The sequence below is a fragment of the Cannabis sativa genome, chromosome 4, assembly GCF_029168945.1.
Source record: "Cannabis sativa cultivar Pink pepper isolate KNU-18-1 chromosome 4, ASM2916894v1, whole genome shotgun sequence".
Lineage (NCBI taxonomy): Eukaryota > Viridiplantae > Streptophyta > Magnoliopsida > Rosales > Cannabaceae > Cannabis > Cannabis sativa.
The window spans coordinates 23,789,588-23,803,787 of record NC_083604.1 but is presented as its reverse complement, the minus strand read 5'-3'; the positions used below and the strand labels follow the sequence as shown (position 1 = coordinate 23,803,787).

The following is a 14,200-nucleotide window of genomic DNA, read 5'->3' as shown; positions in this document are numbered from 1 at the left end:
ATTGTTATTGTTTTAATTATTTAAAATTTTTATTTGCATTACATTGTAATGATAGTATGTTTATGGAGTATTAAACTTAAATAAAATGTGATATTTAATTTTTACGTATTTTTCTTCATATTTTTTATGTTAATATCAAAATTTAGGCGTGTAATTGGATATCCATTAAAAAAACCAATGCAATCCAATTAGTAATTGGATTGGATTGAATTAGATTTTGAAGTCTAATTGAATTGGATCAGATGATGGTTTTTCAAATCCAATTACTAATTGAATTGGATTGGATGAGGAACAAAAAGTTGGATTGGATTGGATGCCCACCCCTAATTTCAATAATTAAGTACTAATAATCTTTACATAAAACTCACATAGTGAGATATTGGGTCTAAGCTACAGATAGTTGATTTAAGTTATGCTTATCCTAGATAAGCAGTTTTTGAATGAAACCTATATATCAGTCGAAAATGATGCTAGTCAAAAAAGATAGTCGGCTCATCATCTTAGAAGACTACTTTTTGGTAGTTTTCCAAATTGTATTTTGGACAAGTAACTTATTGATTTTAAAGTGTATAATTTTCACTGTTTTTTCATTCATGATCATTATCCATATATAATTTAATAAATAAATTGGTAGAAGAGTATGGTATACTGTTTCTCCATTCAGGCATAAATGCAATTTGAAAAAGAAACGAAAGCCACATAACGTGATAAAATTAATAGACGGGACATACTTTCATGGAATGCACCAGACTTTATATTATATGATAATTTTATGTGCATTTTTTTTACATGCTAATATTAATTATAAAAAATTAAAAAATAAAAAATAAAAATAGACAGAAGCTGACAAATTCAGCAGACTAAACTTGACAAGACTGTTTTTTGATCGATTATCCCCAAAACAAGTTGACAAACTACGTATGCATTAATTTTCTTTTTAATTAAAGTTGACTGTTTTTTTTTTTCTCGTTAACAATTATTGCTTCAGGATTCAGGTAATAATTAAACTCTATACGATCTATCAAAAAACAAAAAAACACTCTATACAAGTATAATTGTTGTATCAATAATACTATTCTTCTAGGGGAGGGTTAAAACCCACCTATCTCAAATTCCAAAATATGATATATATATATCTATCTATATATCTATTCTATATAAAATGTGCCTATATAACTGAATTCTTGGTTGATGAGAAATTCATACGTAACTTTTTATTTATATTTAATAAAATAATAAAATATTATTTATATATAATAAATAATAAAATAAAAATAAAACAAATCTCATTAATATTTGAACTGATATTTGATGCTAATCATTTATCTGTTTTTATTTTTTAAAAAAATACTTGAGCTTACCAAAATCTATAACAACAAAACCAATGAAGAAAATTTTAACAAAAAAATGAACGAAGAAAAAAAGTGTCATAAACATTATTGAATAATGACAATTGCCAACACAAGAATTTCAGCACAAAAAAATTATACTTGATCCCTAGACAAGATTATCATCTTCCAATCCTAATAATATAAATAATGAACAACACCTCATTAGTTATTCTAGGAGAATGATGCATGGTAATGTCAAAAAAATATTAGATAATAATAATATTTCTCCAACAATGATACCTTAAGTAAGAACTAAGAAGTATTGTAACGTTTATTTTTAAGAGCATGAATAATATTAAGACAATTGGATTCCACAATCAAGCTCTTATTCTCCTATTAAAATAAACACATTAATATACATGTAAATGATTCTTAGTTTTACAATAATAAATTATTAATAAACTCACAATTTCATAGAATTATAAAGTAATAATTTTAATTAATTTTTAAAAATAATTTATAATTTTTTCAAAGTATTGGTTATAATTATTATTTGCAATTTTATAAAAAAATAAATATAATTTTTTTTTTTAAAAAATAATTATTAGAAACTTGCCATAAAAGGTTATTAGATTGTTACCTTATTAATTTTTTTTAATGACCATCAATGGGTATTACCCATTTAGAAGTGTTCCATATATATATATAAAGTATTTTAACTAAATCATTTCACATTATAATTTGTGAAAAAGAGATTTTTTATCTACAACTTTTAGATAGATGTTATCTTCAATTATCAATAATTTAGAGATTGATTTTTAATTTTCTTTTTTATTTCACGCACATTTAAGTTGTGTTTTCTTTACTATTTGAACATGAATTTTTAGTTTATTTTTGGATTATCTTAAAAACATATTACACTTAAATTATCAAGTTTTCTTAAACACTATAATATATTACATTCAGTATTTACTTTTAATTGTCAAAATTATAAATTACATTATTTAGATATACATAATAATAATCTCACCTAATAAGTAATAATATTTTTTCTTTAATTGTTAATTATATCTTTTAAATAAAGTAAAAAATACCTAACATAAAATTAGTATACGTGCCTCGACACTTAAATTATCAAGTTTTCTTAAACACTATAATATATTACATTCAGTATTTACTTTTAATTGTCAAAATTATAAATTACATTATTTAGATATACATAATAATAATCTCACCTAATAAGTACTAATATTTTTTCTTTAATTGTTAATTATATCTTTTAAATAAAGTAAAAAATACCTAACATAAAATTAGTATACGTGCCTCGCACGTAACTTTTTACTAGTATATATATAACTTTTTTTTTCTAAAAAAACCATGTTTCCAATCCCCACAATCCCTTTTCATTTAAAATATTTTTACACTTTTTAATTAGAATATAAAATTAAAACTTCCAGATTTAAACATATCACAATTTAAATTCATAATAATCATAAGTAAAATTAGTTTCACTACTACAATGTAGGCCTTTATCTTCCATTTTTTCAACCCAATTTATAAAAAGGAAAACTAAAGGGTGTGAAAATATCTGCATTGACATTTAGAGGTGGTTTTTTGGTAAAAACCGTAGGTATAGAATATATATATATATGCCGTCGGTTGGGGGTTGGAGAAAATTAGAGTTTTGTTAATAACCCTATGGCGTCGGTTATTGGGTATTAACCGACACCATAGGTACTGCCTTTATTCGACACGTGGCACCTATCGCGTCGGTTAATACCCAATAACCGACGCCATAGGGTTATATATCAGACCCTTGGGCATCGTTTTCTTCATTTCACACCTTGCTGAACACGAAGAACAACTACCCACAGCAGTCCCAAACTCACGAAAAAATCCTCGCCAACCACCACTAAAACAACCTCATTCTCCCTCATATCTTAACCATTTTACCCCATTTTTGTCTTAAAATCTTCTATTTTCTATACCTAAACCTATACTGTAAAAAAATTTAGTTTTTTCCCCTCTATATACCAAACCGAACCTATTATAAAAAAAGATGGTGGTATAACTCCGGCTACCGATTTTAGCAGAGAATACGTTGAGTCTCAACGTCCATTAAGATATAAATATGCTTTCTACTCATTTTATTTATGTACATTGGTATTATTTCGTTTTTGTAATTTTTTTTAGATTTTTTTTTATTAATATTATATTGTGTGTGTTCTAGAGGTGGTCGGATTTTTGTAACATTTTATCGCCAGATTGCGTTTATAAGGTAAATATTTATTAACTTGATATATAATATATATGTATATATTTTGTGTTTTATTATTGAATATGTGTTTATATATATGTTGTGTGTATATATATTGTGTATATACTATATGTGTATTTTGTGTATTTGTATTGTATATATATTTGTTGTGAATGAGAATGAGAGGTGGTAGGAATTTAATTAGTTTAGAGTTAAAGTTTTTAAAATAATGGTAGTGTGATATATAATTAATTATATATGTATATATATTTATATGTTATTTTTTAAAAAATTAACTATGGAAATTAGTAACTAGTAACTTGCTACTTTGTTTAATAACTAGTAAGTAATTTAATAATTAAAATTTTAATTTGGTTGTATATTGCATTATGTTATAGGTTGTGTGGTAATATTTGAGAGTCGACATATTTCGGTGTTGATCGGATTTGCAATAGGTATATCCATCCGCTTACCTTTTGTTAGTATAATTAATTATCAATGCATGCTTAGTTGAGTTTGAATATCTTAAATATTCATCCGTAGTGAAGTAAGTTCTGCGAATACATGTACTGCGGTCGGATGGGTGGATAAATTTTGTATTGTTTATGTTAGTTTCTTTGTTCTGTATTGTTATATTTGTTTTGTTTGTTACTTTAGGCATTTTTAAAATTTTTGGGAACGTCCAATTACAGCCGTTATGCTGCCAAAATTTCAGCAGAATTTGGATCAAATTTTATTATAAAAAACATAAATGTTAAAGAAAAAGTACATAACATAAATAACTAGGTTATTACTCGCTAGTTGTAAGAAATTAGGTGACATAACACATTCATATTTGACTCAAAACATGTTCGTGTTAGTAGGTCTTTATATTTGACTCAAAACATGTTCGTGAAATTAGGTGACATTTGTTTTGTTTGTTACTTTAGGCACTTGTCTTGTATAATCTAATAGATGTGTCCATGCATTTATTATACTTAGTAGGTCTTTATATTTGACTCAAAACATGTTCGTGTTAGTAGCATGATTATCAATGTCAAAGTTCATATTCGAAAGGTTCTCAAATTTTGTTTATTAATGGTGTAGATATGGCCAACTCGGGTTCAGGATCTGATTCAGGCCCAGAAGTATAATTTTTGGTATAAGGTATGTTTTCTTTAACTTACTTTTATAAGAATATTTTTTATATATATTTAGATAATCCTTAAATACTTAGAGTAATTTTCGAATACTATTAATACATAGGATAGATATTGTTGAGTGTTAAGGATAGATATAGTAAGCTAAAAAATATACAAAAATATTGGGATAATATTAGTGTAATACATTTGCTTAGAGTAAAGGTTTTTTTTAAAAAAGTAAAATGTATAAAGATATTAAATTACATCAAAATTAAAATATTACACATTATTTTTATTAATTATACTAATTATTATACAAAACATATATAACTTAAAAAATTATAAAAATAATAATAATATACTAAAAAAATACAAACCCATATTATAAAATTTAAATGTATGAAAATATTAAATTACATAAAAATTAAAATATTACACATTATTTATTATTCAATATACTAATTATTATATAAAACATAACTTAAAAAATTATAAAAATGATACTAAAATTATAAAAATTATATTACACATATTATAAAAAAAAATTACTTAATATACAAACACTTAAAGCAATGTAAATTTGTATTTATTTAACTTTTTAATTTAATTTTATTTATGCTTTAATTTAATTTAATTAATAATACAAAAATAAATTTAGATTTTTAATAAATGTAAAAAAAATTATATTAATTAAAGCTGAAAAAAAATTTTAGGGCACCCCTATGGAGTCGGTTATTTTATAAAAACGGACTTCATAGGGTCCCTATGACGACGGTTATTTTATACCCCTTTAGGGTCACCCGAATCAGAGTCGGTAGCAAATTTTCGCCAAAACCAACGGTGAAAGGCCTTAAAAACAACCTCTAAAGCCCATATTTGTAGTAGTGTTTAAAGACCATTAAGTGAATATATTTTTCTTGTGAGTATATTGTTTGAATTATGTTTAGTGTATAATTAACACAAGTTCCACCAAATAAAATAAGACATATAAAGTGTTATATTTGCACCTTAAAATTTACTTAGATTGTGTTCTTTATAACTTCATCTAATGTTGATTTTTTTTTTAACATTTATCATTTTAAAAGAAAAAAAAAACATCATAATAATAAACGTTATATGTGATTAAGTTTGCTAATATGTTTTGTTTTGTTTTTTAGAAATGTTCATTAATTAATTATTTTCATAAGTTTATTTATTTATTTATTTCCTTAAAAAAATAAAGTACTTATTTATTTTCTTTTAATTTATGAATAGTAAAAAGTAGACACAGCAGCATTCGTTTTTGGCAATTATGACCATGATCATGATAAGCTCGGCCTCATAATTTTTCTTTTTTTACTTTTGCTTTTAGGTATCAACTTTCTTAATGTTTAGTTTTTCTTTGAAATACTTTTTTAATACTGTCGAGTTTTGCGTTGGACTACAATATTAAGTTGTGACATAACATTTTGAACTTTTGAACTTGAGCTTTTTTAACAGTCCACCAACCAAAAGCAAGTGGTATATTATTACTATTATTATAGCAGACAATTAAAACTGCTTATAATGATTTCATTTTAACCGAAAGACTTGCTTAATCAATTACATAAATTTGCATGGAGCCATGAAGTAACAGATAAAAAAGAGTGAGATTCCACCTACTAAAAAGAAGATACTAATAATACTAAGTTATGTTTACACTAAGTTATGGCTCAAAACCAGTCGGTAGAGAAGTAACTCGAAGAGAGAATGAATCCACCAATTGACACATTTTAATTTCAATCATTTCATCAATTATGCAGTGAAAAATGTTTGAATAAATTATACATCGCTTTTGACTTTTTTTTTTTTCACTTTATTTGACAATAATCACAAAGTATTTGAACTAATATTAATGAAAAATAAACATGCATGGAATGATGAATGACCTTAAAGTAGCCGTTCACATTGTATCCCTAACCACTCAATCTTTGTAACTCTCTCTTATTACATCTTTATGATTTTTGTTGTTTGAATATTAGAAAATTAAGATGTTGTTTGGTAATATGTTTATTTTTAAATTTTTTAATTATGAAATAAAAGATTTTTTTTTTTTTGAAAAACAAAATCTCTTCTATAACAACTTTTACTTTTTAATTTTAAAAATAAAAAATAAAAGTGTATTCTCTAAATTTTGTTTTTATTTTTTGAATATATTTATGTCAAGTTCGGGTCCAGGCTCGGGCCTGGGGCCTGAAGCTCCGGTCCGGGTCTAGATTTGGGCCCGCGATCGGGGTCCGACTCGGAGGCCTAGTCTAGGTTTGGGGCAGGGTTCAGGTTTGGGGTCAGGTGCGGGGCGAGGGTCGAGGCCCACATTCAAGTCAGGCTCTAAGTCGGGAGCCGAGGCAAGAGCCGGAGTGCAAGTTCGGTTTAGCGTCAGGGTCCGAGAGTGACGGTCATGGTCCGGGTCCGGGTCCGAATCAAGTTTTAGGTCTAGGGCCTTGGTTTGGGATCGGGGCCCGAGCTAGGGTTGGGTCTGAGTTTGGATCCAGGTTTGGATCTGGGTTCGAGTTCGGGGTTGGGTCCAGGGTCGAGGTTCGAGTCCGCATTTGGGTCTGTGTCCAAGGCTAAATTAGGGTTTGGGTCTGGAATTTTGGTCCAGGTGTCAATGTCCAAGTTGGGGTCGGATTCCAAAATATTGATTTAGAAAAAAAAAATTGTTTAATAAAATTTTGAAAGTGATTTTTTTGTTTTTTAATTTTTTTTTATTCTCAATTAAAAAATGAAAACAATTTTACATAACATATTTTTAGAAATATTTTCACTTTTCTAATTAAAAAAATATTACGAAATGTATCCTAAATGGGAAAGAAAATGTATAAAAAATAATTAACTAATCAAAAAATATATTTCACGCAACAATAAACATTTAATATATTATTAAATTTTCTACATTTTCACTCTACTTTTTCCAAGTTCCATGAATAAAGAAACCTACATGAAGAAAATAAATGAAGTAACTGTTAGAATTATTTTTTTTTCAATATTTTGTCTTTTAGTGGTTTGTAATTAAGTTTAATATTTTGAATTTATTTTAGGAAATAATTACATAAGGCACCATTTTTTGTAAAATATTTACATTTTTACGTTGAAATAATATTTTTTTACATTTTAACGGTTCTCCAAAAAATAACACAAAAACAACATAAAGTCAACAAGAAAACTACATAAAAGTAATATGAAAATAACATATAGATAACAAAAGATCAACAAAAAAATAACAAAATTACAACATAAAAAGACTGTATTTTCTGTAAATAAAATCAAAAAAATCGTAAAAAATGTTTAAAATTCCGTGAAGCCGTATTTTTGTAATTTTTTTGTTGTTTTTAAGTTTTTGTGAAATAATCCCTTTATTTTACATTAGGTTGATATTTTGTAATAAAACCTTTTTATTTTACTTCATTTTACAAAAAAAAAAAAAAATAGAAAAAGAAGAACTCTCTTTCTCTCTCAAAATCCCTAGGCAGCTAGGGTTTGATGTTTTTTTTTTAATCAATTCAAGTATTTTACTGCAAGGTTTAAGTGATCTCAAGCTCTAGGTAAGTTCTTGGCTTCACCCTCTTTAGTTTCTTGAACTTTAAGTAAGAGTTTGTTTTGCATGATTTGTGTTTTTGAGTTCTGTAGCTGCTGCTATTAGTTGGTGTTGTTTTCTGAGTTTGAATAGTATTGTCGTATGAATGTTCTAGAGTCAGTACTGTGTGGGACACAGGGATAGGGTTATGGTTGGGTGTATGGGTGTCTGATTATAACCCGTGATATTATTATGTTTTATGTTATGCTCTTCTTACTGAGTCTATTGACTCACAGTTGCTATTTTCATGTGCAGGTAAGGTAAGGCTAAGTCTGAACAGCCGTGAGAGTGAGCAGATGGAAGTTGTACATGTCGGGGCGGTTAGGCCTGGAGCGTACGATCTTTAGGACATCAGGGCTTTTTCTATATAGTCGCTAGGCGACAGACTTTTGTATATGTACAGTTAAACTTTTATAAATGTTTTTGTAAACTGGATCTCAGAATTTATTATACATGTAACTTTATGATTTTAATTAAATAAGCAAAATTTTAATTAATCATAATTTTTCGATAACCTCGTTGATTAGCAACGAGCTGCACATTACGTTAAAAATCACGCTAACATGCCTAAGTTAGTTAGGGTGTTACAATTTGGTATCAGAGCTGCCAGGTTGTCTTCCAAAGATCGTCACGACATTTACAATCATCATCAGTGATCAGCTCATTTCACGGTTCAGTAAGCTTTTATTAGTTTAGTAGTTTATTTTAATAGTATGATTTAAGAAAAGGCGGTTATGAAGCATGTTAGTAGCCTAATAGTAGAATAGGCGCATGTTTTTAAATTTCCAAATAAGCGACAAATAGTAAGTATTACTTGATCACGATCTGACAAGACTAGCTCTTGGTTACGCAGGCTATTCTAATAGTATGGACGCCATGCGAAACACAGGAGCCAGGGTAACTCAGTTGGATCAAGTGGTGGTCAGAGAGTTCAAATTCCCCTAAATATTCGTGGACGAGGTTGAGGTCCTAGAGGCAGGGCACACGACCGAGGTGATGTTAACCCGCCACAGGCTGCCTGAGTTGCCTAGGCTGCCCAAGATTGGGAAAATAGGTTTGCAAAAATGCAAGCCAGGATTAATGAACAAGATGAAGAGATCGGACGCCTGAGACAGCAGGGTGCTCTTGCAATCTCTGCTCCAGATATACCAGTAGCTCCGACCCCTATTGTGCAGGTAGGATCAGTCGCTGCAGTGAACTGAACGGAACCATTGTATGAAAGGTTCTGCAAGCAGGCACCTCCAGTTTTTCAGGGAGGTCCCGATGTTATGAAAGTCGAGCAATGGCTAACTGTGATTACCCAAATTCTAAAATTTATGGGCATCATTGGCAATGATAGAGTGGCCTGCGCCACATTCCTGTTCCAAGAAGACGCTCTGGTATTGTGGGACATGGTGTCCCTGACTCATAATGTTACAACAATGACCTGGGAAAAGTTCCAGGAACTGTTCAATGCAAAATATTACAATGAGGCAGCCATAAGCGCAAAAAGGAAAGAATTCACTCAGCTGACCCAGAAGGAAAATATGAGTGTTACTGAATACACAACCTTGTTTGATCTCTTGGTAAGATTGGCCTCAGAAATCGTGCCAACCAATTTTGGCAAGGAAGAAAAATACCTGGACGGGTGAAAGGCGAAGATAAGACATGACCTAATGATCATTACTGATGACAACACCACCTATAATGATATGGTGGGAAAGGCACTGCAAGGTGAGGGCGTAGTGGAGTGCACCCTGGAGTCTCGAGGGACTCAGGTTGTTGGTGGGGCTCCTACTCCTCCTACATCAGGCTTTAGTAGGGGAACAAGTAGCTCGACCACTGACCAGAAAAGAAAGGCGGCTACTGCATCTTGTGCTTTAGGTCAAAACAAGAGGTTATGAGGGAACCAAGGTCGAGGCAATTGTCAGGGTGGCTTCGAAACCCGATACACTTACCCAGAATGCCCCAGTTGTAAAAAACATCACTTGGGAGAGTGTAGAGGGCAGGGGTGCTTCTAGTGTGGTATGCCACGACACTATAAAAGGGATTGCCTCCAACTCAAGAAGGAAGAACAGAAGACTACAGCAAAACTCGCTTCAGTAAGGGTGTTCGTATTAACTCAGGCTGATGCAGAAGCCAACCCCTCTGTGGTAACAAGCTAGTTCTCGATCAACAACTCTTACTTCTCTGTGTTATTTGACTCTAGGGCCACTCAGTCTTATGTGGGAACCAGAATTTTTAGTAAATTGGGTAGATTGCACGATAGTTATGAATCAGGGTTTGGAACCTTACTACTTGGCAGAGAATTAGTTATCTCTGAAAGGTGGATTAGGTCTATGCCGATTAGAATTGAGGATAGGGAGTTGAGTGATGACTTAATAGAAATGGATTTAGTGGATTTTTATATTATACTGGGAATACATTTCTTATCCAAGTACTTAGCCAATATTGATTGTAAGAGGAAGATGGTAATCTTCCAACCAAAAGGCGAAGAACCGTTTGTTTTTGTTGGATCGATTCAGGGATCTTGGATCCTAGTAATTTCAATACTAACAGCCAGGGAATTGCTACGAGATGGATGTCTAGGGTTTCTAGCTGGGGTATTGGATAGCACTCGGCTTGAGTCAATTCGGCCAGAAGACATCAAGGTGGTTCAAGAATTTTTAGATGTTTTTCTTGATAAACTTTAGGGTTTACCACCACAGAGAGAAATTGATTTTATCATTGATTTGGCACCAGAAGTAGAACCGGTTTCTAATGCCCCTTACAGAATGGCTCCAATAGAACTTAAAGAATTGAAAATTAAACTTCAGGGGTTGCTTGACATAGGGTTTTCACGGCTTAGTGTGTCACCCTGGGGAGCTCCTGTACTGTTTGTTTAAAAGAAAGATGGGTCTTTGCGTATGTGCATTGACTACTGGGAGCTGGATAAACTGACAATCAAGAATAAGTATCCTTTCCCTAGGATCGACGATCTCTTCGATCAAGTTCAAGGGAAAATAGTCTGTTCAAAGATTGATCTCCAATCAGGCTATCATCAGTTGAGAATCTGAGAGGAGGACATTCCAAAGATGGCTTTCTGCACTAGGTATTGGCATTATGAATTTCTAGTTATGTCTTTTGGACTAACTAATGCTCTCACAACTTTTGTGGACCTGATGAATAGCGTATTCAAGGATTTCCTCGATATTTGTGTTATTGTATTGATCGACGACATCCTTGTGTACTCTCAATCAGAAGAGGAGCATGAACAACATCTCTTGTTGGTTCTACAACGGCTTCAAGAACACAAGTTGTTTTCCAAATTTAAGAAGTGCGAGTTTTTGCTATCTCAGGTGTCCTTTCTTGGGCACATTGTTAGCAAAGACAGGATCAAGGTGGATACGGGGAAGATAGAATCCGTCAGGGATTAGCTGAGACCAAATACAGCTACAGAAGTTAGAAGTTTCTTGGGTCTGGCTGGTTATTACCATTCATTCGTAGAAGGGTTCTCTAAAATTTCAAAACCCTTTACCGAGCTTACTAAAAAGAATCAGCGTTTTATGTGGACGGATAAGTGTGAAGCAAGTTTTCAAGAGCTGAAACAGAGATTAATCACAGCTCGAGTGTTAGCCCTACCTTTTGATAAAGAGAAGTTTGTGGTTTACTGTTATGCATCCAGACAGGGTTTGGGGTGTGTACTGATGCAGGCCGATCAGGTTATTGCCTATGCCTCTCGTCAGTTCAAAGAATATGAACAGCGGTACCTAACTCATGATCTAGAACTTACCGCGGTAGTGTTTTCTTTAAAGATTTGGCGGAATTATCTCTACGGAGAGAGATGTTAAATTTATACTGACCATAAGAGCCTCAAATATTTCTTTACTTAGAAAGACTTGAATATGAGATAGAGGTGTTGGTTAGAGTTGGTTAAGGATTACGAGTGTGAGATCCTTTACAATCCTGCGAAGGCCAATTTAGTGGCTAATTCCCTGAGCAAGAAGGGTCCCAGGCAGGTAACTATTATGATTCAGATTTCACCTCAGTTAGCAGAGGACATGGTCAGATCAAACATTGAGTTTGTTGTAGGCAAACTTCATAACTTGACCATGCAATTTGATATGTTAGAACGAATTAAAGATGCTCAATTAACTGATCCAGAATTAGTGAAGATCAGGGAAGAGGTTTCAGTCGATCAAGCCAGAGTTTCGACGGTGTCAGATAGTGGGATGCTGTTATTTAAGACCATGGTTTATGTTCCAAATAGTGCGAAACTTAGAAATGAAATTCTTGAAGAGGCTCATACCACTCCATACTCCTTGCATGCTGGCACCACTAAGATGTATCAAGATCTTAAACCCTTTTTCTGGTGGAGCGGGATGAAGAAAAATGTGGTAGAATTCGTATTGCAATGCCTAACCTGTCAGTAGATCAAGTCTGAACATCAGAGATCGACAGGTTTGTTACAGCCTTTGACACTTCCTGAGTGGAAGTGGAAAGATATCACAATTGACTTTGTGGTTGGATTATCTAGAACGACAAGTTTATTTGATTCAATTTGGGTTATGGTAGATCGATTCAGAAAGTCTGCGCATCTTCTACCAGCTAAAATAACCTTTACAGTGGATCAGTATGCAGATTTGTACGTCAAGGAGATAGTAAGATTACATGGTGTGCCATAGAGATCCGAAGTTTACTTCTAAATTTTGGCAAATTTTACAGCGGGCTATGGCTACCAAACTGAAATTCAATACAACTTTCCATCCTCAGACTGATGGACAGTCTGAAAGGACAATCCAAATACTAGAAGATATGTTACAAGCCTGTGTCATGGATTTTGAGGGCTTCTAGAGTAAGCATGTAATATCCCAGAAAATAAATAATATTTAAATGGACATATTTTATTAAATATGTAATTTATTGAGAAATGAAGTAGGAGTATGATCTTACTTAGGTAATTGTTGAGAAATTAATTAATGAAATACGTTATTTTGGGCCCGATAATTGTGGAAATTTAGCTATGTGGTTAGCAATGTCACGACATTAAATGAAAGAATTATTTTAAGAATATCCCGGATTAAGTTAGAATTTTATTAGAATGTCAGATTGGGGAATTAGTAAAATTACCAAAATGCCCCTAGGTTATAATTTTAGTTTAAGTTTTTTTTAAGGGTAAGTTAGTCATTTTTTTTTATGTTTGACTTTTGACCTTTGACTCCTAGTGGGCTGATTGTTAGTAAAAAAAAAAAAAAAAAAAAAGAGAGTGCAACCTTATTTAAGTTGCTTCCAAGGCAAGAAAGCAAAATAATCACACAACTTCAAGCTTCCTTCTCTTCTTCCTCTCTTGCCGATCTTTGAAGCAGCTGGAAACCAGGGGAAAACTCATTTCTTTTCTTCAATTTCTTAACCTAATCCTAACCCTAGAAGCTAGCTAAGTGGAGGTATGATCCTTCTACTCTTCCCTTAATTGATTTCCTTGAGTTTAGTTAGGTTTTGGCAAGGTTTTCATTAAATCCTGAGCTGGGGTATAAACTGAGGTTAGGGTAGGTTCTTAGGGTTGATTTGAAACTTGTTTGAATGAAGATTGAGTGAGATTAAGGGCTGTTCAATTAAATAGATGTTGAAAGTGATGTTTAAATGCAAATTGTCAAGTGAGATGTTGATTTTGAGTTAAATGGTGAATTGTGATTAAATGATGTGTTGAATATGTTATATTTGGTATATTAAACTGTTCTGAAAGTGCAAATTAGGTCTGTTATGGTTTTGGTTCGAGCTGGGGGAGAAAAACCAGAAATTTTCTAGTCTGACAGCAACCGGTCGACCGGTTGGTTCTGCTATATCAGAACCGGTCGACCGGTTACAGCAGGGGAAAAATTCTCGGGTTTTTCTCTGAACCGTGTTTAGCTCGGGGTTGAACCTAGTACCTGCCTTTGAATAA

The 14,200-nt window shown here is 31.7% G+C and overlaps 1 protein-coding gene across 1 annotated transcript; it reads left to right on the top strand.

The window, feature by feature from the left end:
- The first annotated feature begins 10,307 nt into the window (after nucleotides 1–10,307).
- On the top strand, nucleotides 10,308–13,113 carry LOC115713430 (uncharacterized). Its single transcript, XM_061113632.1, has 6 exons — nucleotides 10,308–10,433; nucleotides 11,645–11,720; nucleotides 11,767–12,056; nucleotides 12,174–12,684; nucleotides 12,835–12,920; nucleotides 12,985–13,113. The coding sequence occupies exons 1-6, from the start codon at nucleotides 10,308–10,310 to the stop codon at nucleotides 13,111–13,113; spliced, it is 1,218 nt and encodes a 405-aa protein (XP_060969615.1).
- The last annotated feature ends 1,087 nt before the right edge of the window (nucleotides 13,114–14,200 follow it).

Bases quoted from the DNA above. Each gene is read 5' to 3' on its own strand.
- LOC115713430 (XM_061113632.1), top strand. From the start codon at position 10,308: ATGCCACGACACTATAAAAGGGATTGCCTCCAACTCAAGAAGGAAGAA. The intron at 12,057-12,173 runs GTAGTGTTTTCT...AATATGAGATAG, and splicing joins ATGATCTAGAACTTACCGCG to AGGTGTTGGTTAGAGTTGGT. The intron at 12,921-12,984 runs GTAAGATTACAT...CAAATTTTACAG, and splicing joins ATTTGTACGTCAAGGAGATA to CGGGCTATGGCTACCAAACT.